This window comes from Mesoplodon bidens (assembly GCF_964165515.1).
Source record: "Mesoplodon bidens genome assembly, chromosome: 15".
NCBI lineage: Eukaryota > Metazoa > Chordata > Mammalia > Artiodactyla > Ziphiidae > Mesoplodon > Mesoplodon bidens.
In genome coordinates this window covers 69,679,966-69,706,390 of record NC_138171.1, presented here as the reverse complement: position 1 = coordinate 69,706,390, position 26,425 = coordinate 69,679,966, and the positions used below count along the sequence as shown (strand labels likewise).

At 52.6% G+C, this 26,425-nt stretch overlaps 1 protein-coding gene across 4 annotated transcripts in view; it reads left to right on the top strand.

Annotated features, from left to right (window-relative positions):
* RALGAPA2 (Ral GTPase activating protein catalytic subunit alpha 2) overlaps positions 1–18,086 on the top strand; it is a 287,179-nt gene extending 269,093 nt beyond the window's left edge. For 3 of the 4 annotated variants that reach the window (XM_081256663.1, XM_081256661.1, XM_081256665.1), the window contains 2 exons: positions 11,823–11,856; positions 14,595–18,086. In XM_081256663.1, the coding sequence (XP_081112789.1) occupies positions 11,823–11,830 (8 nt within the window). In that variant the 3' untranslated portion in view covers positions 11,831–11,856; positions 14,595–18,086. The remainder of the gene's footprint in view (positions 1–11,822; positions 11,857–14,594) is intronic. The other variant, XM_081256662.1, reaches the window with a different exon arrangement.
* The last annotated feature ends 8,339 nt before the right edge of the window (positions 18,087–26,425 follow it).

The following is a 26,425-nucleotide window of genomic DNA, read 5'->3' as shown; positions in this document are numbered from 1 at the left end:
TAGACTGTGAAGCTAGAAGGGGCTTCAGGAGACCCCACGTCCAGCCCCTCACATTCTGATAAGCTGCACCACCAATGAGGAACGACCCGGGGCACCAGCCTCAGCCCCTCCACCCTCTTCTCCTCGCTGTGAGGTCAGCACATGTGTCAGGACAGCATCCCAGGCTCAGAGGGTGACCGTTTCCCTCAGCCCCCGCTGCCCTGGGTAGTTTGTCACCTAACACTGGTTGTTGTTGACCTTGGTCATAGAGCTCCTGACCAGCCAGTGAGAAGGGAGTTTTTCAGTTTAAACAACCTGTGCAGCCTCTCTGGGAGTAGAGAAGCGAACACTGTCTCAGTGTCTTTTGGAACCGAGTCTGCTGGGGAAAGCTATTTCTCCCTCTTTGTGGTCCTTCAAGAAGTCTTCATGAGATAAGAGTGGGGTTTGGGAAAGACGTTGACAGGACCGCAGGAACTGGGGCTCCCAGCGCATGCTCTGTGATGCTGTGGGTTCTGCTCGTTCCTGTCACGGTGGCAGTTTCTGCGTTTGTTGGCCAGCATGCCCATGGGACCGTGAAGGTCTGTGGGGTCACCTAGCAGCTGTAGCTACAGAATCCTTCTAACTGACCACATCGAACAGATCAGGGAACTGAAACCCAGAGTACGCCCCGACTTCATATAGTCAACAGACGCACATCAGATGCTCCCAGGTGCCCGGGTAGGTCAAGCTCCAGGGCTCCAGGGGGCCGTCCCAAGGCCGCGAGGGGCTTCAACGTTCTGGGGGTGCTAGGAACACAGCAGGATCCGGGCCCCGAGTACTGGAGTGGAGGGAGAAGGCGGAGCCGTCAGCAAGCCTCGGGCCAACCTTCGTGTCCCGGGGTTTGTATTTTCCTCCCTTGGTGCTGGATACAGTGCGGCCTGGCCTGCCCTTGCTCCAGCCTCAGATCCCACTGTCTTCCTGTCCCCCGACCCATTGCTCAACACTGGCCAGAACCTTCCAGTTCTAGCCTGGAGCCAGCCTCCCCAGCTGCAAGGGGGATGTGTCCTATCAGAGGGCCAGGCTCTGATGTCCTCTTTGTGCAGCCTGTGGCCTCGGTCAAGTTCATGTTGCTCTGCAGCCCGTAGTCCAATCCTGTAAAATGGGTCTAACAGCAGTACCTTCTACACAGTACCCAATAATACGAACTGAAGGGCATTCGTAAGGCTCAGCAAGTTAGTATGTGTAAGGGGCTGAGGATAGCGCCTGGCACGTAGGAGCGCTCCACAGACGTCCCCTAGGCGGTCCCCTCACCACCCCGCCAGTCTGGGTTTTTCCTCACTCCATCCTGTGCCACCCTCTTCCCTCCTGTTTCCACGTGGCACTTGTGCCTCCTGGTTCCTCCCCTTGTCCTGGAGTCCCCTCCGCCTGCGTTGGCCCGTCTCTTGGGGGTGCGTGCAAACGGGGCCACTACCCATGAGATGCTGGCCAAACATCCTGCCTGTGGGGACCATCCCAGACATCAGAACCACAGCTACAGAGCAGGACAGCCCAGAACTATACTCAGGCCATCCACGAGTGTCCCCCAAATACAAGTTCTCTGATGTTGCTGTCCGTTCATGAGCTCTGGGCCACCCACTCTGCCCGCAGCGCGCTGGGCTGCATCTGAGCCGCGTTGCCACCTGGCCTGAGAACCACCGACCACCCCGCAGGGGCTGTGAGACCCAGCCCCTCCCTCCCTCCCACGTCACCAGTTGGCTCAGCCTGACCCCTGTACATAGGACACTTCTTTAAAAACTTAAAATGTATCTTCTTGGAAAGATGATAAAGCATCCATAGGAATTTTTTTAACCCATAATCCCATACCCGAACCTGGTGGTGCCGGCTCAGCTGTGCACTGGGTCACCCTTGAAGCCATACCATCCAGATGGTCCCTCCACCAGAGATTTGGATTTTTTGGTCTGGGCATGGGGACTTGCTTTTAAAAACTAAGCAGTGCTGAGAACCACTGTCCCGCATGAAGGCAATTCAGTGATATTTCCATCCTCGGTCTAGCTCCCTTTAACTTATCTCACTTCTTGATTTTTCTCAGCACATGGAAGGAAGCCTTTGTCTTGTGTTTCTTCTGTCTATAATGGGCTGTAATTTCTTTAAAGAATGATGCATAAGTTTCTTTCTTATGTCATATGCAACAGGATTGCGGTAGAAATGCAGGCAGGATGGAGTCTGGCTGTTGCTTTAAGGGATCCAGGTGTCTCTAGACCACAGATGTGTGTGAGGCCTGATGCAGGAGCCAGACAAACACCTGTAATCGGCTGTCATTCTCCTCCCCCCGACCTTCCTGGTCTCCTAGTGAAAGTGGACCAGTGAAGAGCACCAGGGCCCAACCTGGGTGTGGAGCAGTCAGGGCAGCCAGCAGCCTGGTTACTCCACAGACTGGGTAATGCAGCTGGAATAACTGAAACTTGGTTAGGATGCTTTCCTAAGTGATATTGAGGGTTCTTTTTTTTTTTAACATCTTTCTTGGAATATAATTGCTTTACAGTGGTGTGTTAGTTTCTGCTTTATAACAAAGTGAATCAGTTATACATATACATATGTCCCCATATCTCCTCCCTCTTGCGTCTCCCTCCCACCCTCCCTATCCCACCCCTCCAGGCGGTCACAAAGCACCGAGCTGATCTCCCTGTGCTATGCAGCTGCTTCCCACTAGCTATCTATTTTACATTTGGTAGTGTATATATGTCCATGTCACTCTCTCACTTTGTGCCAGCTTACCCTTCCCCCTCCCCATATCCTCAAGTCCATTCTCTAGTAGGTCTGTGTCTTTATTCCTGTCTTGATATTGAGGGTTTTAAAGAGAATTTTCGACTACGCTGTTTTCGCACCACATTTTGCCTCGTGCTTATTCATCCCTTTTTCCTCTAAAACTTCTTTTTCTCTTTTTTTTTTTGAATAAATGGATCTGAAGTGTAGAGAGACATCCGGGCTGTGATTTGAAACATCCTGTGGATGTATATATATATATATATATATATATATATTTTTTTTTTTTTTTAAGAAGATGTTGGGGGTAGGAGTTTATTAATTAATTTATTTATCTTTGCTGTGTTGGGTCTTCATTTCTGTGTGAGGGCTTTCTCTAGTTGTGGCAAGCAGGGGCCACTCTTCATGGCGGTGCACGGGCCTCTCACTATCGCGGCCTCTCTTGTTGCGGAGCACAGGCTCCAGACTCGCAGGCTCAGTAGTTGTGGCTCACGGGCCTAGTTGCTCCGCGGCATGTGGGATCCTCCCAGACCAGGGCTCGAACCCATGTCCGCTGCATTAGCAGGCAGATTCTCAGCCACTGCGCCACCCCCTCTCTCTAAAACTGCTTTACTCTCCCTGGTGTCAGCTCCGGAAGAGGGAAGCAAGAGATGAGACAAACATCTGCTCCACTTGATCGGATAGAAAACAATGTTACCGTCTCGCAGCCGCCCCTGAGCAGGACTCTGCTGGGCGTTTCAGGGGAGCACAGAGGGCTCTGGAGACCCTGCACCCTGTCTCTCCCCTTCCCTCCTGGAGCTTGAACTCTTGTTAGGGAAAAGCAGACACTCATGAATCACCAAAATTGGCTACTTATTAATAAGCGCAGATCAGTTAGCTCCAAACCACAACTACATGTCACAAAGGTTTATCAAAAAAAAAAAAAAAAAAAGACATTTAGTCAGTGGTTTGGGTCCGTTGTTGAGATTTCCCTGAGCCGGCCTTGCCGTCTGCTTCGTGAGCCTGGAGAGAATGGAAACTTGCCTGATGTGTGTCAGTTGTCCCACTCAGCGTCCTGCTGGTCAGCCTGTAAGTTTCCCACGCTGGCTGAGATGGGGACTCTGAGAACTGGAAGGCCCGTGGACAAGAGAATGAGATGCAGAGAGGAAGAAACCAGTCCTTCAGAGGCAGCGGGGGGACCCTCCTGCCCCGGGCAGGCAGGCACGGAGGCTGGTCCCAGGTTCCCGGGAAAAGGCGGGACCCGAGACGATTCATTCCAGAGTATCGACATGACATTTAACGTGTTCCTTTGGAAGAACTTGAAACTGCTGCTTTTTCTGTGAAATGCTACCTTAGGTTTGCCCTGGTTTCTCAGTCTTGCAGGGTTTTAAGTGCGAATGGCACCCTCCTCCTGCCTCACTGTTAAATACGGCCCCGGGGACACACAGCAGTTGCCAGGAGATGGCCGGCAGGTACCAAGAATTTTTCTCACAGACAGTTTTTGGAAAAAGCTCTTCAAGCTTATGTGAAATAACCTTGAGAAATTGTTTCGGAAGAGTCTGGAGCTCCTGACACCACAGGTTCACATGCCTTGTGAGCCATGGCTGGGGCCCTCACCTCCAGAAAGTTCTAGCAGGTGGAACACAGACAGCCTCGGCCGTCAGGGTGGGTTCCTGGAAGCCTCGATGGTTTTGCCTGAATTTCTATTTAGCAACAACCAAAGCAGAGGCCAAATGGGACCTCTCTTAGTAACGTTGCAGACAGCTGAAGAAAAAAAGGAAGAATATTTGATACCCTCCTTTTCCTAAAGAATATATGATGATAACCAGGAAATAAACCTCTGAATAGCATAGTAAAGAGAAAAACTGGTTCCTCTTTTCCCATTGGCCTTTAAAGTCCCTCGAAAGGCTTTAAAGAATTCCCTTAAAATGGGAAACATGCGGGCTTCCCTGGTGGCGCAGTGGTTGAGAGTCCGCCTGCCGATGCAGGGGACACGAGTTCATGACCCGGTCCGGGAAGATCCCACATGCTGCGGAGCGGCTGGGCCCGTGAGCCATGGCCGCTGAGCCTGCGCATCTGGAGCCTGTGCCCCGCAACGGGAGAGGCCACAACAGTGAGAGGCCCGCGTACCGCAAAAAAAAAAAAGGGAAACATGCCAGTCAACTTTGTAAAAAATTTTTAAAAAAAAAAGATTTCATGAAGCAGACAAGATTGACGTGACCAGAATTCATTTCTCAGCACCTGAGAAACCTAGTAGCATCAGTGCAGAGTGTTGAGAATGAACAGGCAGAACCTATCCTCTGACCACTTCCAGAATATGAATCCCAGCTGCACAGGACACACTCCACCTACCTGGGCCCCCACGCGGGCCACCCAGCATCTCTCCTCCTGAGCGGGATCGGCTGATCCGTGTGGTCACCTGAGGGTGAGGGAAGCCACTGGGTCTTCCAGGACCCTCTGGCAAGGTTCTGCCCCGCAGCCCCGATCCTGGGCGGGACCATGAAGCACACACTGCCTTGCGTGGCTGCAGAAGTGCGCCCAGGCAGACGCTGCAGCTGGCGTGTTCCCAGCCCTGCAACCCTGCTCCCTAGCTGCGTCCCCAAGGCTGGGAGCAGCCCGGTGCCATGTAACAGCAGGGCCCTGCGTGACATCAGGCGTGACATGCGGCTCTCTGAGGCCGGGCACTCCTGACCAGGGGTGTCTGCTGACCCAGGAGCATCAGGGACAAGGGTCCCGGAGGATAGAGGTCACCACTGAAGAAAGGAAGCAGCCAGAAATAAGAGGTCTCAGGCCACTAGGCTGACTCTACTCTCTATCCCATTACCCAAAGTCAGTGACTTGCTAGAGGCCATATTTAGATTCTTGGGTCCAGCTTGGGTCCCAGGACCCGCACACCTTTGATGCAGCTTCAGTAGATGGGGCAACAGTTCTGCTTGATCGTCACACAAACCCCACGGGGCCGGGGCCTCCACACACATTCCATAAAGACGGGGGATAGTGAGGGGTGCTAAGGAGGAAAAACACGAAGGAGGACCAGGAGTGCTACGGACACATAAAACAGGGGTGGGGTGCACTTGAAATGGGGTGGCAGCGGCAGCCTCCCCAAGATGGTGACGTTTGCGGGAAGCCTTGAGGGAGACAAGGGAGAGGGAGCCATTTGGAATTTGGGGGAAGCAGTCCGGGCAGAGGGAACAGCAAGAGCAAAGGCCCTGAGACGGGAGCTCTCCTGGCCCACGTGAGGAGCAGCCCAGCGAGGTGGGGACGGAAGAGGAGGAGGATGGTCAGAGTGGCCCTCAACCCAGGCACAGACCTCAGCTGTTCCTCTGGTGAGACTGGCAGCTCCCTGGGCGTGTGAGACAGTGGATGACACGTTGTGATTCTTGTTTGAAAAGATCACTCTGGCTTCTGCGGGGCATATTCCTCAGGAGGGGTGAGCGGAAGACCAGCCAGGTAAAATGCATGCCCATCACCTGGCACGCAGCAGGCACATGGTGCATGCGTGACTAAGGAGTAAACGTGGGTGGTTCAAAAGCTGTTCTCCCCGGACCTTCACTGTGGGCCCACAAGAGAGGCCCCCAAAGAAGCCCCCTCAGCCCGGTGCCACGGAACGCAGCCCTAACCCAGCCAGCACAGGTGGAGGGAGCGCAGTGACACCCCTCCTTCAGGGGAACTGGGCGGGATTCTGACCTGTGCTCACCCCTTTAAGACCCCCAGACTCACACCAGAACCCACGAGCTTGCATGAAGGACCACGGTGGGTACCTCTCCGTTGTCTGGAGAGACTTAACATGACTCCCAGTTACCCAGAAGGGCTGGGACGTGGGGTGAGCTTCCCTGGCATTTCTGATAGAAATGGTGTCTAGAACAATCCATGGACAGTAATTCTTTACATCCCCGTGGGGATTTGCAGCTTCCTGCACATGCTCCCCACCATCTGCCCTCAGCAGAGCAAGAGTGAGCCCTTCGGCAGTTTGGAGCTGTTCTCAGCCTTGGGTGGTTTTTGTTGTGTCAAGGCCAGGGTCACGGCTTAAGTTTCTCCCAAACGAGACTCATCACCCACCCTGAAAGGACCCCTGCGTGGGGAACACGTTCACAGAAGTGAAAAGCGGGGTGCGGGGAGGAGCCCTGCCTTAGAGGCAAAGGCAAAATGTTCCTCCCCACAGGCAGAGAGGACGATCTCGGAGGCTTTATGGTCTACACAGGGTGTAAGGTGGCAAATGCACCCCCTCTTCGGCACGGATAACTGAGAAATCCAACTGAAAGCTAACCAAAGTATTCCTACGTTAGAAGCGGGCAGCGCAGGAAGACTTCACGTGTAGAAAACATCTCAGCTGTGGGCTAAAGCAGCTTCCTTCACATCTGAAGACCAAAGGACAGCTTTTATCCTCCGTAGGACCCAGACAGCCCACTGCACCCTTACCGCTTCCTCAGACCAATACGGAGAACTCACCGTCCTCCCGCGTGTCACCACAGACGTAACTGCTGTGTTCCCTGGAGCTGTTGATTACTTGGGAATTTAAAAACCAGTGCCCAGCAGCACACAGAATCCCGGTGTAATCCCGCCTCACCGCCCAAGGCCATTCCTGAGTTTTTTCTTTGTTTGTTTTTGTTTTTTTGCGGTACGCGGGCCTCTCACTGCTGTGGCCTCTCCCGTTGCGGAGCACAGGCTCCGGACGCGCAGGCTCAGCGGCCATGGCTCACGGGCCCAGCCGCTCCGCGGCATGTGGGATCCTCCCGGACCGGGGCACGAACCCGTGTCCCCTGCATCGTCAGGCAGACTCGCAACCACTGCGCCACCAGGGAAGCCCTCACTCCTGAGTTTTTATAAAACAGACGAAGTTAGAATAAAGCTGGGAGACAACCTTGCAGGGAGAGCACTGTGTCACCCGAGGGGTAGCGCCGTTTGCTCTGCTTTGAGGATGGTTCGCGGCATGCGGCATGGCTCGGGAGGACCCTGGCTGGGGCTCCAGCTGAACCCCACAGCTGCCCCCGGCCCCTTGCCTCCCTGGGTCCCATGGGGGATTCCTCCCTAGAACTTGGAGCCACTTCTGTCGTTTCCCTCTTGGAAAGGCTCCGGCAGTAGTGGTGCCCAGGCCAACTTCTATTCTTTTTTGTCATTTTTGAAAAACAACGTTATTGAAATAGAATTTGCATACCATACAATTCATCCATTTAAAGTATGCTACTCAGTGTTTTTAGTATATTCACAAAGTTGTGCAAGCATCGCCACCATCTAATTTTAGAACCTTTTTATCCCCCCTGAAAAACAAAAACATAAACCCACTAGTAGTCAATCCCCATTCCCCCCACCCCCAGCCCTAAGCAACCACTAGTCCGCTTTCTGTCTGTCTGGATCTGGCTACTCTGGGCATTTCGTGTACATGGAATCAGACGATACGTGGTCTTTACTGACTGGCTTCTTTCACTTAGCATGTCCTCAAGGGTCATCCACATTGTAGCCTGTATCAGTATTTTACATGTTTTTGTTGCTAAATAATATCCCATTGTAAGGGCAGACCACACTTTGGTTCCATTCATCATGTGGCAGACATTTGGGCTATTTCCACTTTTTAGCTATTGTGAATATTGCTGCTATTAACATTTCTGTACTGTTTTTCCATTTTGAGATGTGAATAATTCAATCTGGTAAAATGAGCAGTCTCTCTCCATGGCCGGGATGGACTGAGATCTCCGTGTTCACGCTCCCTGAGCTAGCAGGAGGGTCTGGAAACATCTTTCTCCATGAGGGCCTCACAAGACATTAATTCTCAATGTTTAGTTAAATTCAGTCATAGATGCATACATGTACATTATAGTCATGGAAGGGGGAGAGAACAATGCCAGACAAGCATTTTCAAGAACGTTCCACCCGCTGGCCAGGCCCCCGCACAGGTGGGCGGGCACAACGCACGCACTTTCTCTGCCCGTCTGTCTCTCGGTCCAGCTGCCCTAGCTTTCTGCTTCAGAACCCAAGTTGATGGGCCAGACCAACGACCAAAAAGAGGAAGCCGAGCCCAGAGCCAGGTCCGGGGCCAGGACACAGCCCCTTCTGCTGGGTTGGAAATTCCGGAAGCCATCCTTGGGCCATTTGGAAGTGGTAATTAGGCTGGCTAGTGCCCACTGGCCCTGGGTTGCCAGTGTTGAGTGTGCAGGCTTACCCCGTCTACTGCTGCACCTGTTCCTGGTCCTCAGAGCCATTCCAAGGGGCCTGAATAGCCCAGACGGCTCTCTGATCCCCTGCTCAGTCCGCCGTCCTGCTGGGAGGGTATTTAGCGCTCACCTAAAGCTGGAGCCCCAGCCCACTGTTTCTCTCCCTCACCATGGCAGCTCTCAAAACCATTCCCTTCGCTAATTATCCTCAACCAGCTCATCATTTCCCACCCTGACGGCTCAGTAACAAGGACCCAGGGAGAGCAGCCACTTTGCTTCTCTGACCCTGCCCAGCGTTATCCCAGGGGACGGTCCTGGACGGCAGCCTTGCCTCGGAGATAAGATGCCTGGTGCAAATCCTTGCTCTTTTGCTCTCCGGTGAGTACAGCCAGAGGAAACAGGCCACAGAAAGGCCCACCGGTTCTCGGAAAGCCTCCGACAGAGCTGCGTAGAGCACAGCAAATCTCCAACCAAGACGGTGGCTACCTGTGTCTCTGGAAACCCTTGTGGATATCCAGGTGTCAAAGGAGTCTCACAAGGCCCAAGAAGTAGGACATCTTTCTCTAAAAGCGACTTCTGGAGTCTCCAGATGCCCGCTCTGTGTCTGAGCCGCTGAGTGACCGCAGTTGGCCCGCTGGCATCCAGGTTACTCCCGCAGGGTCTCCCCAGGGGCGTCTCCCTCAGCTGCTCTCAGATGTGAGCGGGGCCGACTCCTGATTCCCGGCACCACTCACATGTAAGAAAACTCTGAATTTAAGATGCATATTAACCCGTACAGTCGGTGTTTCTCCACCTTTTATTCTTCCTGCCGCACCAGGGAGGCTTCTAAGACATTTTTACTTCCTAATTTGTCTCCTCCCATGAAACACCACAGAAATACCGTTTACCTGTATATTCTCTGTACTTCTATCTGCGCTTTATACAAATAAAGAGTAAGATATTTTTGCCCCCCCAAAGGCGTGCCGTTAATTTTGCCGCCAAAGCTTCCAAAGGCAGGGGTTTCATCTGCTCTGTTCACTGCTGTCACCTGGAGCCTAGAACAGTACCTGGCACATACCAGGCACCTGGTTGATGAAATCATTAGGGTTGGTGTCTCTCATGCCCCTGGGCATCACGCAGCTCCAAGCACCGTGGTCTCTTCTGGTATCTCCACCACTGCCCAGGGTGGTGGGGTGCCTCTTGCTGACCCCCAAGGAGGCGTCAGGAAGCTGACAGCCTGCTCCTCTGTGCCACGCACAGGGGCCCCGCCCTTTGGTAGCACTGTCTGTTTGTCAAGGGCAAGTGACATTTGAGCCCCATGGAGTAATTACGGCAGCCCCCAACTGCCTCTGTTTTTGCATCTCCTTAACTCGCCCATGGATTGGCAGTTCCCGAGACGTTCTGTCTGGTCCAGCACAGCGCACCGGGCTGCATCTGGGGACACACCGGGAGAGGGGCAGGCTGTCCTCATCAGCAAGTACAAACAAGCCCTCCATTGTCAGACGCACCATCTGTTTGCTTGCTTCCACCAATCGGGTGCCTGTACGCCCAGCATCACCAGGGCCGAGGGGCTGCAGGGGAGGGGGACCGAGAAGCCCCTTCGTGGGGAGAGGGTCAGCCCTGGCAATCCCAGCCCCTCCACTGGAGGAAGACCCACCCAGAGATGTCCCACGATTGCCGTCTTCCAGGAGCACATGGCGCACTGGGGGAAGACAGGCAACCTAGATCATCGCATCGTCTAAAGGTCCCTCGGAAGCATACCAGTCCAGCGCCAGGAAGCAACACTGCCCAAGAACTTCCTGTGCCCCTAGAGCTCGATCACCGTGTAAAGAAGGAGCCATTAACAGTGGCTAGAAATCAAGGAAGACAGAGAAGCCTAGTGCCTCATCACGATCGGTTATTTATCCTGAAGTTCCCAACCCCACATAACTTTGGAGGGTGGGGAGGAGTGAAATTTTCATTGATAGATTATACAGTACAGCTTCAGAGAAGCCCAGATTTCTTCCGGAGAGCCCCACCTAAGATCTGTCGGTGGTGCCTCCTCCGACGGCATCCGCCTTAGAAACTGGCCCTGGTCACCGTGCCTGCCTTGTCGGCGAGGTCAGCAGACGAACCAAGTTTACAACGGCGGCCGGACAGACAGCAGTCCGTGTCATTGATAAATGTCCTTTGTCCAGATAGGATGGTGGTCTAGTGACACTGAATTCAGGAGCATCGTGGCGGTTAGGGGGAGGAGCTGTCACCTGACGCGGAAAGAGGCTGCGTTTGCTAAGGAAACCCACGTGGGAGATAGGATGGCCGTGGTGAGGGGGGAGTTGGGGTAGCTAAGAAAAACCATCACAAACACGAAAGAGCTCAGAGCCTCTCTGGGGTCTGGCAGGACTGCTGGGGTCCTGCTACTCTGTGCGCGAGGGTCCGACGTCGCCTCTGCAGGGTCCCTTTCACAGCCACACTCTGCGCAGCACACTGCGTGCTTCCCCCCTGGGGACTGTCACATTGCAGGTGCCACCCGTACTGAACAAACACACTGCGTACCACTCAAAACCTGTAAAATGAAACTTGGAGACGTGTAAACTTGTACACTTACAGGGTGTCAGTTATTTTTTCAAGGCATCCATAGAATTCCAACTGCTGGTCTTGAAAACTCTTCTCTTTGACTGTATCTTAAACCAAATATTTAGGAAACGTCAGGCAGCAGGGACAGGATACCAAGGTCAATGCCACCCAGTGTCTGTGGGGCTCCCAAGAGCATCTGTCACACATCCTGGGAGAGCTAACATTACCTTCGTTTCACACCTATCTGGGTGACACCGGCTAGAATTCTGTCCTGCCAAGGGACTTGTAGGGGAATTTCCAATTCGTAATGATCTCTGAAACTGCGAGAACACTCAGGCCGCCCAGGAATAAACGTATTTTTAGCACTGTGCTCATATCAAGTTGGGCTGTGCGTGTGCCAGGCTTGCATTCACTTCATTTTATGTTCTTTCCCTTCAGATACGTAAAGGCCTCAGCGCGGTATTTGTACAAGGTAAGACCGACACTTCAGCGGATTTGCCAACCACCCTGCTCATCCACTAACCCACCTCCCTCCGTGGCTGACTCAACGCTGAGATGCCCACAGGCTCCTGCCTCCTGCTCTCCTCCACAGGGGCTCTCCCCTGCGTGTCTGCGCTGCCTGCCCACCCGGGAAACCCAGCCTGGCCTTTCTTCGGCCCCTGTACTCCGGGTGGAATCCCACACCAACACCTGCCATCCCAGAAAATGTCTTTGTCACCCGCCCTTTTGTGTGCGGGGCCTCGGGGAGCCAGTGGACCCGGGGCCGCCCCCTTTTTTGTCGCCGAGCCAGGAGGAGCAGGGTCTCGAGATGGGCCAATAAGATGCAGCACGTGCGGGCTGGCCTTTGACCGCTGGCCTTAATGGGGCCTCCGAGGCCTGGGCTGGGGAGGGCAGGTCGTCCCGGGTCTGCTGAATGGAACAGCTGGGAAAGGAAGAGCAGACAAAAGCTGGGGGATCTCAGAGGGTGGAGAACCCCGGGATTGCTGTGGTTTAGGACCCAGAGGGCAGGCCAGCCACGGCAGGTGTGACCTCCGTGCGCCTCCCCTTTCTGCCCCGGTCTGGGGTCCAGGTCCTTCCTGTGTGCCCCGATGGATGGCAGATACCCCGCAGCAGTGCTGCAGAAAAGCCTCTCGTGGCCTGGGCTGTACCCACTCATGGGCTCATAGGTGGAAGGGAGACCAGATGAGGAGGAGGAGGAGGAAGATGATGGGGCAGGTCAGGGAGCAAGGTGTCATTTATCAACCGCGTCACCCACAGTGGAACCGCAGCACAGACGCCATCACTGCCTGAGTAGATGTGGAGGGGGAAGTTAGGGTCTAGATTTCTTGGTTTAGCCAAAGCACCGCCCGCCTTCCGCAGGCAGGGCCACTGCCACAGGGAGCTGACACTCCAACCCAGCTGCCCTTTCTTAGCCCCTCAGCCACGGAATTGCCCCAACCCCGGGCTCACTGGGGCCATCCCCCAGGGCGACACGAGCCACAAAGCCCAGATGCCCATGTCGGCCAGGCAGAGCAGCTGTACAGTCCCCTCCAGCAGTGGGGATTCATGAAAAAGCCTTTATTTGCTGGGACCCCATAGCCACACGTGTCCTCCTGCCCCTCCACAAAGGTGGCCAAGTGGGGCTCCAGTGTCCTTTGAACAGACCCCCGGCTTCCAGCACAAGGAAAGGCCAGGCGGGGGCAGTGGCTGTCAGCAGCCAGGAGTGGAATCGCCCCCTTTGCGGCCGGCCTGCTCGGTCCGCAGCTGCCGCCTCCCCATCAATCACGGGGTGTGGTGGGCACGACAGGAGCCAGGGGACGGGCCAACGGAAAGGTGGGGACTGGAGGAATGCCGGGGGCGTGCAGGGCAGGCTCCTGCTCGGGCGTGACCTTCCCGGGGCCCCCGGTGGTGGGTCCACTGCCCTCAGATGCACGAAGGCCGCTTTGCTGCAAGAGCTTCGCAGCTCGTCAAAGTCGGCATCACCCTGCCCACCCGCCACGCCGCAGTGCAGGACCGAGAGGGGCCCCCTCCTGGCTCCCTGGTAGGGGTGGAGGGTTAAATGTTTCCCTTCTGGTCCAGAAGTACTCTCACTTAATATCAGGTCTCTGAACATCACTTTATCTCTTTCATTTACTTGCTTTTTGGGGGGAAGGGGGGTCCCTCTCCCAATCGATCTGATTACAAAGTGGGTGGGGTGGTGCCTAGTTAATAACGTGAAGTCTCACACAATTCGAAGTGAAGGTATTCAAACCAGAATCGTACCTGGGATTCAGTCAGGGCTGTTCGCCCTGCGGCCCGCTCCCCTGGACTACATGCTGATGCGATGCCCACCCCTGGCTCCAGGGTGATGGGGCGATGTAACCAACACCGTCTCCGCCTCGGATGGCAGTACAGCTCTGCAGCGAAAGCAGCCTGTTTTCAAAGACGAAAACAGCAGGAGAGAGACCCACAACTCTTCTCTCTGCCGCACCCTTCCTGGGACCAGAGGGGGGGAGACAGAAGCCCGGGCTGGGGGACCTTAAAGCTGAATTTCGGAACAGCACCGGGGAAGGTGGTCTCCTTGGGTCCAGGCGCGTTTGCAGGTATTGATTCCAGAGGCTGTCCGTGGAAACAGTGAGGTCAGGTCCGAAAATGACAGAAGATGCTGTGAATAAGGTCACTGCGTACATTAATTTCGAAGGCCAGTAATGATAGAAAGGGCAGAAGCCAAAGCCCCAGAAGTGAAGGATGTCGGGAGAAGGTTAGAAAGCCTGCTTTTGAGGAAGCTGGGGCGCAGCCCAGCAGGGTTTAAAAATAGGTTATTAAGAGGGTGACGACACGGTCCTCCCTCGAAGCACTGCCCAGGGGACCTGCCTCAGCAACAGCGGCCCGGTGTTGCAGCAGCGGGCGCCTGGGTTCCTCCGAGCAGCCCTGGGGACAGGGGGCGCGGCGGGCGCGCAGGCTTCAGCTTCATTCCTTTTTCCCTCTGGAGCTAAACAGCTGTAGGCGCTTCTGGACACATTCAATTAGTCCTGACCTCCTGTCTCAGACCCCTTGGGGAATAATCGAGTTGTAACTCCTGGTGTAAAAGTATCAGCATGTAGATCCGTGTAAATAATAACACCGACTGATCCACAAGCTACCCCTGAAGTTTTTCTTGCTCTTTCATCGACTCTGGGCAGTGCTTCTCCTTTGGCTCCCCCCGTTCCCCGCACTGTCATCAGTGCCTTTTCTCTTCATTCTTTATTGCAGATTGGACGGTAAGACCCAGTGAATTTCAAAAAGATTCATAGCTCCTTTTATGCTGCAGGAAAGTCCAGAGCAAAGGCTGGAAAGAAAGACCTTGGTCTGTGGGTTCATTCAGCAAACACCCCTGCACACACAGCTCCGGGCGGGGGTCCAGCCCTCTTCCAGGGGCCGTGGCACATCCTCCCTCCAACCTGTGCCCACGTGGGCCTCCCTCTGCTTCCTTCCAGGGCCCTGGCCGCCAGGCTGAGCCTCCTGCACGGCGCCTCTCAGGGAGGGGGAGACGGTTGAGAGTCCCCCACTTCCCCACCCGAATCCCCAAACCCAGACTCCGGGAACATAGCTGCCCTGCTGGTGCCCTCAGCCGGTCTCCCCGTTCACCGTCTTCTGAAGTTGAATCCCACCGAAATGCTGTGAATCGGACTTTCAAACTAGGCGGTGGCATCTCAGGAACCTTGGGCTTCGAAAGAAGAAAAGAAAAAGTCGCCAACAACCAGAGACTCGCGCACTGTCACGCGGCGCCGGTGGGGCTGCCCTAGCAGAGGAAAAAGGAGAAGGTTCCGGGCTTTCCGGGAGGGCGGGGGGCAGGTGCCTCTGTCCCCCGGTCATTTATAAACCCATCATGTCTCACCGAGGGGCCGGCCAAATGCCTCTCAGGTTGTTGGAGGAATGTTCCCTGCCTTGATTTTGCTCATTCTTCTGTTAGGATTTATGGTTAGTCCAAAATTTCATCATCATAGAAATTGGCTTTCCCTAGAGTCTCAAGCCCGGGAGAAGTTTCACCTGTGTTGCTGTGTGTATTCCATCTGGTTCCTGATGCCCGCTTACTGGGGAGAGGTTGCTTGCCCCCGGCCCTGCTGGAGGCCCTCCAGGTGATGACAGTGAAGTTTCTATCACAGAGTGCTCACGTGATTCTAGAAACACAGGGTCCTGTCCCTGCAAAGCTCCCTCTCAGGCACCTCCAAAGGCTTTGCCCTGTGGCGCCCTGCCGGCAGGGGCCTCACACCCTGCCGGTAGGGGCCACACACACGTTTCCTGACACACAGAGCTTTAGGGTGACAGATCCCGAGCAGAGGGTGTGTGATCCCTACTTTGTACCCATTTGCCTCCCCAAGGAAGGCCTGTTGCATCTTTTTTTTAAAAAAAAAAAAGAAAGAAAGAAAGCCCCACCTTCCGTGTGTGCTTGCCGGGCGCTCTTGCTGGGGTCATCGTGTTGGGTGCAGGCCCTCTGCTAGTCATCCAGGCCCTCGGGCCATCTGCGGAGTAAGCCCAGGGCTCAACAGGGGAGCCGCCAGCTAAGGGCTTGGAAAGGTCTCTGTGCAGGTGCTTCCCCGCCCTCCCCTGCCCTCCGCCCCTCCACCCTTGCCCCCCCTGTGCACACCCCCAGCCTACCTTGGCCACCTTCCTGCTGAGCCCACTCTCCCGCAGAGCTGCCGTTTTCCCTGACCACCCAGGTCCAGGTGGCTGGGCTGGTACCGACGTTGGCAGGAGAGGTGGGCAGACCCAGGAGCCAGCCTTGGTGTGGGGACAGCGGAGAAAGACTTTCCTGGAAGGAGGGGACTTCTAATTCTCGAGGGAGCTTGTTCATCTGTTTTACAGAGGATTGCAGGTAGACTTGAGGCCAGGCCCACAGAAAGGGGCAGCTCGAGCACTGCTGGGACCCGAGAGAACCAGCTTCATCCCAAACAGAAGCCGCGCTCCAGGCTGGCCTGTCAACGGGGCCGATTTGTTGCTTTACTGGGGGCTTAGTGGCAACATAAAGGGTGACTGGAAGTGACAGGCTTTTCTGCTGTGTTAGCAGCTGTCACGATTCTTATCTTCCTGGGCACCCCCTCCCCGACCGTAAGTGATGTGGGCTGTTTGCTTGGTGCGCTTTGGCCCACGCGGCTCTGGATTCAGCACTCTTGCCGCGGCTCCACGTGGCACCTCGTTCCTGCGGGTAGGGCATCACATGCTCCTGGGCTCCCAAGTGCCACGTAAGCTCTAGCTTCTGGGAGAATGTGTCACCTTCAGGCTCTGGAATACCCCTGTAGCAGAATTCTTGGATTTAGTCAGTGTCAGGATTCAGAATCGTATTGAACCACCCACCCACCCACCCCCGGACTCCTGCACCATGATTCCATTTCATCTCCAGGAACCAGTCCTGACCTGGAGTGGGAAATCCGGTTGTAGGTAGAAAATAGGTTGACCTTCCTATAATCCCTAATGATTTTTGGCAGCCCCGTGACCCTAGAAGATAGCCAGAAGGTTTATGGCTCTTAGCAGTGACAGCTTTGGTTTGGAGATGTGGAAACCCGGGAGACAGGAACTCTAGCGACCAGTTTTGCTTGCACCCATATGCACTTGAATCGTTCTTGTTATTTGGGGTGGAAAATTGAAATGATCAAGTTTTTTTTTTTTCACTTAGCAAAGCAAATATTGAGCTTCTGTAATAAATGCCTTTCAGCAAAATTGCCGAGGATCACTCATCCGGTGGGGACCCCACCTGAGTCACAGTGCTGACTCGTCACATCAGTAGGTCAGCCATCTGTAAACAAAAGTGGCCCTAAGTGGCCCAAAATAGATAAGACTTGCTGGCTTCCAGGCAGGGCCAGGCCAGTCCCCTCACTTCTCTGCACGCTGATTTCCATCTGAAGCAAAGATGTTGTTCTATAGTCTCACTGAGTAGGTTTTTGTACTTAAAAAAATAGTCATTCCACAAAATGATGACATTTTAAGTGGTAAAGCCTTAAGTAGAGAGCAGTGAGGACTTGTAGCTCGGGTAAGCGACTGTCACAGTGTCTTCCTGCAGTTAAGGCTGCAGTTTCCAACGGCCACTGGGAAGGAGGGGGTTTCAGCCTTGACCCTGTGAGAGAGTCTGGCTTATGGGACCTTAGCCTTACCAACAAGATCATGTGGATCGGTAGACAATGCAAATCACGTCTTCCTGAACTTCCTCAGGTGTGACCACCCGTGCTTCATTTACTGTCATACCTGTATCATCTGGAGGTTTGAAGGATGCTTTCCTGTTTACTGTGATGTCGTAGATGTCACTGTGCTACCTTCATAGCTACTGAAGGGGAATGTCCACATCCGAAGGGAAATTCAGCAGGAAACAGCCATGTTTCAGTTGCGCTCAGTACCTGTGTATGGCAGACACATTAAGTGAATGTTTTCTTATGTTTTCAGGTCTACAATATTTAGTACATGTGAATGAGGATGAAATTTGATAAACGTGGTAAATTAAGTTATAGGCTGTCATTTGATTTCTATCTTGCTGTCTCTTGTTATTTAACTTTCCTGATGCTCCACATCCGGGCTTATACCTCCATCGGTGTAGACTTTGCCTGTAACCCACTTGGCAGGCATGGTGCCCCGTGGCAAGGGGTGCCCCTCGCCTGGAGAAGCACACGGCTCACCGATGGCCACTGCCTGACTCTCCAGTTTGCCCTTTAATTCTGATTTACTGTGACGACTTAATAAAGTAGAAACGCAGTACTCATGTGCCACATGTTTCTCTTATTTCCATTATAGTTTGTAGGAAAATAAAGTTTATCCTGGCATCTAACAAAAGATGGTTTACATTTTTATCAGACGAGTTGTTCAAAAGCATTTTTTTGAACCAAAGCCTTAATACGTATCCAGAATGGTAGCCAGTATGGATACAGGGGGGTTTGCCAATGTATTCATGTGAAAATTGACCTCTCAGTTCATACCCTGGAATGCCAAGACCAAGCATCATTGATCTCCTATATCCAAGTCCCTCCTGTTTTCGTGATTAAATAGCCAGGTGTGTATCAAAGCCCACAGTGAGCCCCCGGCCTGGGCTCCCATCTCTCCAGGACAGCCTCTGTACCAGCCACCCTTCCAGAGGTCTGGAGTCCTTGACCCTGCTGAGCAAGAGGCCGGCCAGCTTTGAGGGTTTGTCTTGTGAAGAAGTGGTAGGAAGGATGTAATAACGCCTCCTGTTGGTGTGCTGAAGCCCGGTTGTGGCCCCAACTCAGGACTCCAGCCACATTCGGACCACCTGGCCAGGTGGCCCCTGCCAGCATCCTGAGCTACTCCCATGCTCTGGACAGCAGGGAACTTCCAGGACATTAGACAGTCAAGCTTTGTAAAAAGCATCCATTTGTCCATCTGCAAATATTTGTTGAGTACCTATTACTTACAAGACATTTAGTGACCTCCACAGGGATCCAGCTGCCTTCCTGGGAGCCGAGTAGAGCCTGAATCCATTTGGCTTTTTTTAGCTTTTGACTGTTAGCAAGAGCTCCCTTGAAGGTATGTTGTGCCTTTAATACTTGGTCCCTCATAAAAGGAAGCTGGATGATTTTCTTCGTTACAGAGGCTTTGTAAGATGCTGAGTCCTACCCAACCCCCCACCTAGATTCTGATCATCAGGTCTCGGTAGAAACCCATCGCCTGTTTTTTTCAAGCCCCCCAAGCATTCTGATCTGCAGAAGGATTGGGGTTGAGGCGCTTGGACCAGCCCCATCGAGATGCATTGGGCAGCCCTCACCTGCAGTCCCTCCCGCATGTGCATCTTGGAGGGGCCAGGAGTGTGAGGCACTGGGGAGACCGAGAGCGGCTGGCTCAGGGCAGCACCCGCCCTCCTCTCTAGATGCAGATGTTTGTATTTGTTCACTTCTATACACCTTTGAGGTAGTGCTATGGTCCTGTGTCTGTGTATAAACTAAATCGGGGCCACTTGATTTATTAAGCAGTTTATGTCAAGGGGAACTATTACCGTTCACCTTCTTTCTATAGATGGCAATGGTTTTAATTGCCTTTCATTTTTCAAATCAAAAAGTGGAAGTCATGGGGGCTCCCCTGGTGGCGCAGTGGTTGAGAGTCCGCCTGCCGATGCAGGGGACACAGGTTCGTGCCCCAGTCCGGGAAGATCCCACGTGCCGCGGAGCGGCTGGGCCCGTGAGCCATGGCCTCTGAGCCTGCGTGTCCGGAGCCTGTGCTCTGCAACGGGAGAGGCCACAGCAGTGAGAGGCCCGCGTACCGCCAAAAAAAAAAAGTGGAAGTCATGAATGTGGAGCCCAGTGGACGTGCTCTGATGTAACTGGCTCACCGAGGCCCAGCTGTCTAGTTGGAAGGGCCATCCCTCCACTCCCACCACCTCCTCCTTCTACAGCTGTTGAAACCCAGGCTCCCTGGGGCCCCGGAGCTGGAAAGTGGGACTCCAGGCAGGGGCCCCATTTCTTGATGACACCTCTCTCAGCAGCAGTCGCTGTTCTTAACCAGTGTACACGTTCCTTTCGGCTTCGTGAAAATGTAGCTTCGTGTTCCTTTCAGCCACCAGGCACGTTTCCCTGAGGCCAAGTCTGAAGCCACCTGGCAGTCCTCACGCAGACCAGGCCCAACGAAGACCAGGGAACTTGTTTCCTGGGAGACCCTCCCCGTGGGCAGAGAAGAGGACTCCGGGCCTGGCCTTTCTCTGGGGCCCCCCAGGAACTGCTGGATGGTACCTCTCTGGAAAGACGAATTGCTCATATCTTCAGATCTGAACAGTGGGCTTCTGGCGAAGAACCGGCGCGGGAGCAGGCTTCCCACGCTTGGCGGCGCTGATGCCCGGGCAGGCCTGCCACCCTCTGGAAGGGCCCTCTGCTCTCTGAACACACACATATCCTCAGAGTCATTGAGCACTTGGGGAAGTTTGGCCAAAATTTTCTGTTCATTGTCTCCTGAAAAAAGTTCTGTGTTCAGGAGTTCAAGGGAAAGGAGGGAAAGACACATCAATGGCCTCACATGCCCTTAGGGTGGCCCTCGAGTGCAGTGGAAAGAAGCCTGCTCCCAACACCTACATCAGAGGTTCTTTGTACACGGCTCCAGCCACACCTCCTGCCCCAGATAACAAAGCATGGCCAGCTGACACCCCAGGGAGTCAGGGGCATCTATAATCATAGGAATACTCTCTTCCCCAAATCAAATGCTCTCCAATTCGCCCTCCACTACAATCCAACAGCAGCAACAAAAGCAGCAGGAGCGCTGAAATGATACTTTCTGAGTAATATTAAAGAATTTTCTGGAATTGGAGATTACTTCTTTTTTGTCATGAACATTTTAATTGAAAAATACTTCTGCTACCTAAGTCTCCACCAGCCTATGTTAAATTGGATGAGATGAAAGGGGTGAGAATTTATAACCAGCTGTCATGGTAAGAAGTATTTGTCTGGAAGAGTCTGCCTCTTACAGAACAGGGGAGAAATTAGGAATTCTCCCTGGCGGTCCAGTGGTTAGGACTCCGTGCTTTCACTGCCGAGGGCGCGGGTTTGATCCCTGGTCGGGGAACTAAGATCCCACAAGCTGCACGTTGGGGCCAAAAAAAAAAAAAAAATTAGGAATTCTCAGCAGCCTCCCTTCTGGACCATGTCAGATATAAAAACACTGACTAGATTCTTTTTTAAAACATTCAAACCAAAATATTCCCACCACAAATATCAGATGGCATTGCATATGTGATCAAAATTCTATTTTTAACATTATTTTAGGAAATAAAGAAAAAAATGAATAAATTCTGTCTGGGACAAGAATACAGCTCCCTGTGCATTCTGGTGCAATTTTCAATCTTCCACTTATATGTCCCGCCTCACCCTCTAGCAAGACATGTGTTGGGTTTGACGGAGAATCTTTTCTATAAAGAGGTCACGCTCACCAGCTTCCACCTTGAAGCGGGGTCCTGGGGGCCTGAAAATTGGAGTGTGGCTCTTGGGCGGGTGTGAAGTGGGCAGGGGCTTGCTATTAGAGCTCCTGAGAGGATCTTTCTGACTTCGGAAAAGAGCCTGGCAAAGAAAAGCTTTTTTCCATGAATACTCGGGGACTGCCCTCTGCTGCTCCGATGGCAGAGGTGAGCACTTGTGATCAATATTCCCTCAGAAAAGGCCGCTGGGCTAAGTGCAGGCAGAGGGCTCCCAGCAGGCCTCCCTCCCTCCCAGCAGGCAGGGCACCCGCAGCAAAGCTCTCCCCCGCCACGCGCCCGCAACACTTGGAACCAGCGAGGGTGGCACGTGAATGGCATCACCTCCCCCTCCCTTTAAAACCTGTCACCTCGTCTTGTCCTCCATGTTGATGGCTGATGATGGGCCACTGGAAACAGCTATGTCCATCCCCTTCCTCCAGGGAAATTGTGGCATCTTCATTTTAGGCACCGGGAAAAGGAAGGCCTGCCGCTGTACCCCCTGAAGGAGAGGGCAGTGCCGGGAAGAAAATGCAAAACGGTGGCTTCTCTTAATCAAGGAAGATTGATTACTGATCAGCATTGAGATTTTAATGAAATAGCCAAAGTATAGGCTTGTACTTTACACCGTGGGTGCTATACTTTTTTCCTTCTAAAACTAAACATCTGCCCGCCGCCCGTCAAACCCCTGATCAATAAACAGATTCTCTGCAGATTAATGCAAAGACACAGACTTTCCTTTTTTACAGAAATAGCATTTGACAACACACATCATTCTGTAGCTTTCGCTTTAAGCTTTGCAATATGTCATGGGCACCCCTCCGTTAATTTACCCTTATAATAGTTGGGGGACTTCCCTGGTGGAGCAGTGGTTAAGATTCTGCCTGCCAGTGCAGGGGACACACGTTCGACCCCTGGTCCAGGAAGATCCCACATGCCACGGAGCAACTCAGCCCGTGCGCCACAACTACTGAGCCTGCACTCTAGAGCCCACAAGCCACAACTACTGAGCCCGTATGCCACAACTACTGAAGCCCGTGCACCTAGAGCCCGCATGCCACAGCTACTGAAGCCCATGTGCCTAGAGCCCGTGCTCCGCAACAAGAGAAGCCACCACAATGAGAAGCCCGGGCACCACAACGAAGACTAGCCCCCACTCGCCACAACTAGAGAAAGCCCGCGCAGCAGTGAAGACCCAATGCAGAAAAAATAATTATTATTATTATTAATTAAGAACAAAGAGTTGCATATTATTCCTTAGTGTAGACACACCTTTCTTTACTCAACCATCTGTGGACATGTGGGTGGTCTCCAATGTTTGTTATAACAAGTGCACCTGTGATCAACACCATCTCACCTTACAGTTAAAATATAGCCACTGCTTTTATTTCTGTAAGTTAAATTCCCAAATGTGAAATGACTGAGGCAGAAGGTAGATGTAATTTCTTTGTGAATTTTATAAAATTATTTTATCTTTAGCTTCCTGTTGATTTTTAGTGGAGCTAAATATTTTCTCACATTTCTTTACTAACTATAGGTCCATATTTGTGAATTGCACATTTACTTCTTCTATTAATCTGTTACAATCTTTATGTTTTTCTTCTCAGTTTTTATGAGCTTTTATGTAATTAAGTTTGTAGCAAAACATACTTTTTCATCATTAGCTCTTAGTGTTCACTATTTTTTCAAGTAAAAAATGTAAAGTATGCAAAAAATTAAAATTAAAGAAAGTAGACGTAATTTTAGCCCTAATAGACTATTTGGTCATTTTAGAATTCTATAACGTCAGCTTTGGGGGTCTATAAAAAAGCAAAGCAGAGACCAGTGTCTTCCCATGTTTGCAGGAGGGAACTCATTAAGTTACCCACCTGCTTAAGAAAAGGAAACGTTGTTTTAAAGGGGGCACCCAGGTAAAAGGCAGGATTTCAGCTGCGATAAAATGAGGCCTTCATTGACTAAAGAAAGTGAGGCCTCCCTTCGGCTTACTGCCCCCCACACGCCCCATGTTTCCTTCCATGATGGCGCTCCAAGGAATTTCCTGACTTTGAAGATGTTTCTGAAAATACTAACATATATGCATCAAAACACACCATGAATTCACCTTTTATTGTAGATGGAGAGGAACACAAGCCTGGGAGTCAGATAGCACTGCCTTCAAATTCCTGCTGCATGCTCCCTGCGTGACCTCGAGCCCTTGAATCCCAACCATTCTGACTCTTGTTTCCTCACCTGTGAATTAGGGTAATAATACTGACCATGGTGGCCAGCCTCAAAGATGGCCCCAGGGACCAACACCGCTAGTGATCACACCCTGTGTGGTCCCTCCCACACTGATTCAGAGTGGACCAGTGGGACCAAGAGAACACAGTACAAGTGATGGTGTGAGTCTCCCAAGTTCAGATCATAAAATATTGCAGCTTCCACCTTGGCCCCTTGGATGGCTTACTCTGGAGAAAGGCACGGTGAAGGGAGGACACTCGGGCAGTGCTGGGGAGACTGACAACCGTGGAAGGTGGCCATTCTGGAAGTGAACCCTCCAGTCCATCTATCCCTTACTTGACTACAGCCCCAGGCCACATCTAATGGTAACTTCCTGAGGGACCCCAAGCCAGAACCACCCAGCCGGGCTGCTTCTGAATTCCTGACCCACTGAAACAATGAAATATAATAAATGACTATTGTTGTTCTAAGCCACTAAGTTTTGGGGTGATTTGTTGTTCCACCATTGTAGTAACTGGGACATTGACCTAGTGGGTGTTTGGAAGATGCTAACGTACAGAAGACGCGTACATAGGACACATTCTATGGTGCTTTAAATGGCGCGACAGGTGAGATGATGAGAGCCCCATTCCTCTGGACCCTGACCACGTCACTACACAGGAAGACTGCTGGACCAGGGAGCCAGAGACCCAGGTTCCGGTCTCCCTACGTCTCAGACAATGAGCCTTGTGATGTAGGGCAAGGCATTCAATATTCACAAGATTCGTCCAGATTAGTGAATCTGAACACTTTCCATACAGAGTTGATGTGAAGACCGAATAGAAACAACACATTCAAGCACCTGGAAACCAGACCATGCTCTAAAAATGAAAGGTGTATTCCAGTTATCTGCTGCTATACAACACATCACCTTAAAACTTAGTGACTTAAAGCAATGCTCACTTTATTCCTCTCTCATGGTTCTGGGGTGATGGGGCCCAGCTGGGCTGCTCTGCCCTGGGCTCTCTCACGCAGGTGTTCCCAGGCGATGGAGGGACCAGAGTCAGGGGCTCACCTCCTCCCTGTGTGTCTGGGGTCGATCCTGGCTGTTGACTGGGATCTCATCGTGGGCCATCAGCCCAGCACCTGCGTGTGGCCTCTGTGTGCAGCTTGGGCTTCCCCAGAGCTTGGAGTCTGTGAGCACCAAGGGCTCCCCAGGGAGAACCTGCTGCCCTTTCCCATCCTGGTCTCAGAGTCACACAGTGTCACTCCCACTGCATTTGATTCGAGGAAGCAGTCACAAAGGTCTGCTCAGCTTCAAGGGAGGGACCCAGACTCCACCTCTCAGTGGAAGGTGCATCAAAGAGTTTGCAGAAATATTTTTAAAACCTACATCAGCGGGCATTAACATTCTATACAATTTTAAATCGGTATTCTCTCCCATCCAGCAGATGGAGCTGATGGAGATCAAAGAACTTCAAATAACAATGATCACGAGCAAGTTCTCACCAGCACTCGACCTGAATAACACAATCTCCACAGCAGCGTGGGCGGTACTTGGATGCAGATGGCCAGATGCACCCTGGCCAGCTGAAGGAAATAATTTACTCAGGGCTCTTGACTATCTCACAGACTGTGCCGGGGAGGGCGCACGATCAGACTTTGGGGCTAAAAGAGCCAGGAACAACACCCAAATTACCCTGCCAGACAAGTCCCACTGCAGCTCACACCAGGGTGCTGGGCCTTCCCCACGGCCACCTCCGAGAGACAAGGATCAAGGCAGAGGCCTGCTAGTGAGATCAGAATCCGCCACTTCACGGTGACTCAGCTGTGAGTCTCAGATTCGGGGTTGGACTGGCCCCTCTTTCCCCAGCCTGGGCATCGCCCTTGCTTGAGGCTGAGCAGGGATGCCTGGCGCCCTGGGCTCAGGGATTTTTCCTTCTCTCACTTTTGCCGGTTGCCATGGTTCTGGGCTGGCCTGTTAACTTGCCTGCAGGTGTCAACTAGTAAGTGGTTTCCACAACCAAGTGCTTTTAGAGCCGGAGTGGAGGCGGCTGGGGTGTGCTGGCGCTGGGTGATGTCTTCGCTGCGGTGCTGCTTCAGACTCCATCCTTCACAAGGGACTCATGCATTTCACTGTCTTACGGTTTGCACCTGGAGCACGTTAAAGCAAAGTGAAAATGGTCCAGAATCTGCGGATTTTGTACTGCGATCATGCCAGCATGATAGCCTTAGTTACTGTCGTGGAGGGCTACCTTAACCTGTGTCTCAGGAGTGTCAGTGATTTGAGCTTGCAGGTTGGGCAGTATAGAAATCAGCAATTTCTCCAATGGACAAGATAGGAGGTGACTTGAAAGGATGACATACTCGGCTTCTCTCTCTCCCTCTCACCGGGTGGAATTTTCAGGCTATTATTTTGGAGTCAGATTGCCAAAACACAAATCCGTTGTTTCCACGATGTGGGATTAGAACCATGTATGTCCTTATGCTGTCATATAACCCTCCATGCGTAGGTAACCCCTTGACAAGGAGATGGAGTCAAGACTCTTGCATTTTACTCTCCAGTTGAATTCTCCCATACGAGCACATCTGCCCCCACCTCCCTACCCCCGAGGGTTTATCTCTATAAACCAGTGTCCTTGCTCTCAACTAATTTTCCCCACTTCCTGGTCATGTCACCTCTTAGGGCCTTCCATTTCCCCATCAATACAGCCTCACAGAGTAATTGTGAGAAATCAGCGAGTAATTCATGTCAGTGATAAGGGCTCAATGACTTTTCACTGATAGGATTGTGACAAATCAATCCATCATTAGTCAGGGTTAGTGGCCTCTGGTTAAGACTTCAAGCCGTCAACTCTTCTCAGGCCAAACTTCCTGTTGGCAGCAACAGCTGGGAACACTCTGTGTGGGATGGAGGCCCCCAAACTCCACCAGCGCACATTAAACACCAGCAGGCGCACAGGCCCGCGGGAAT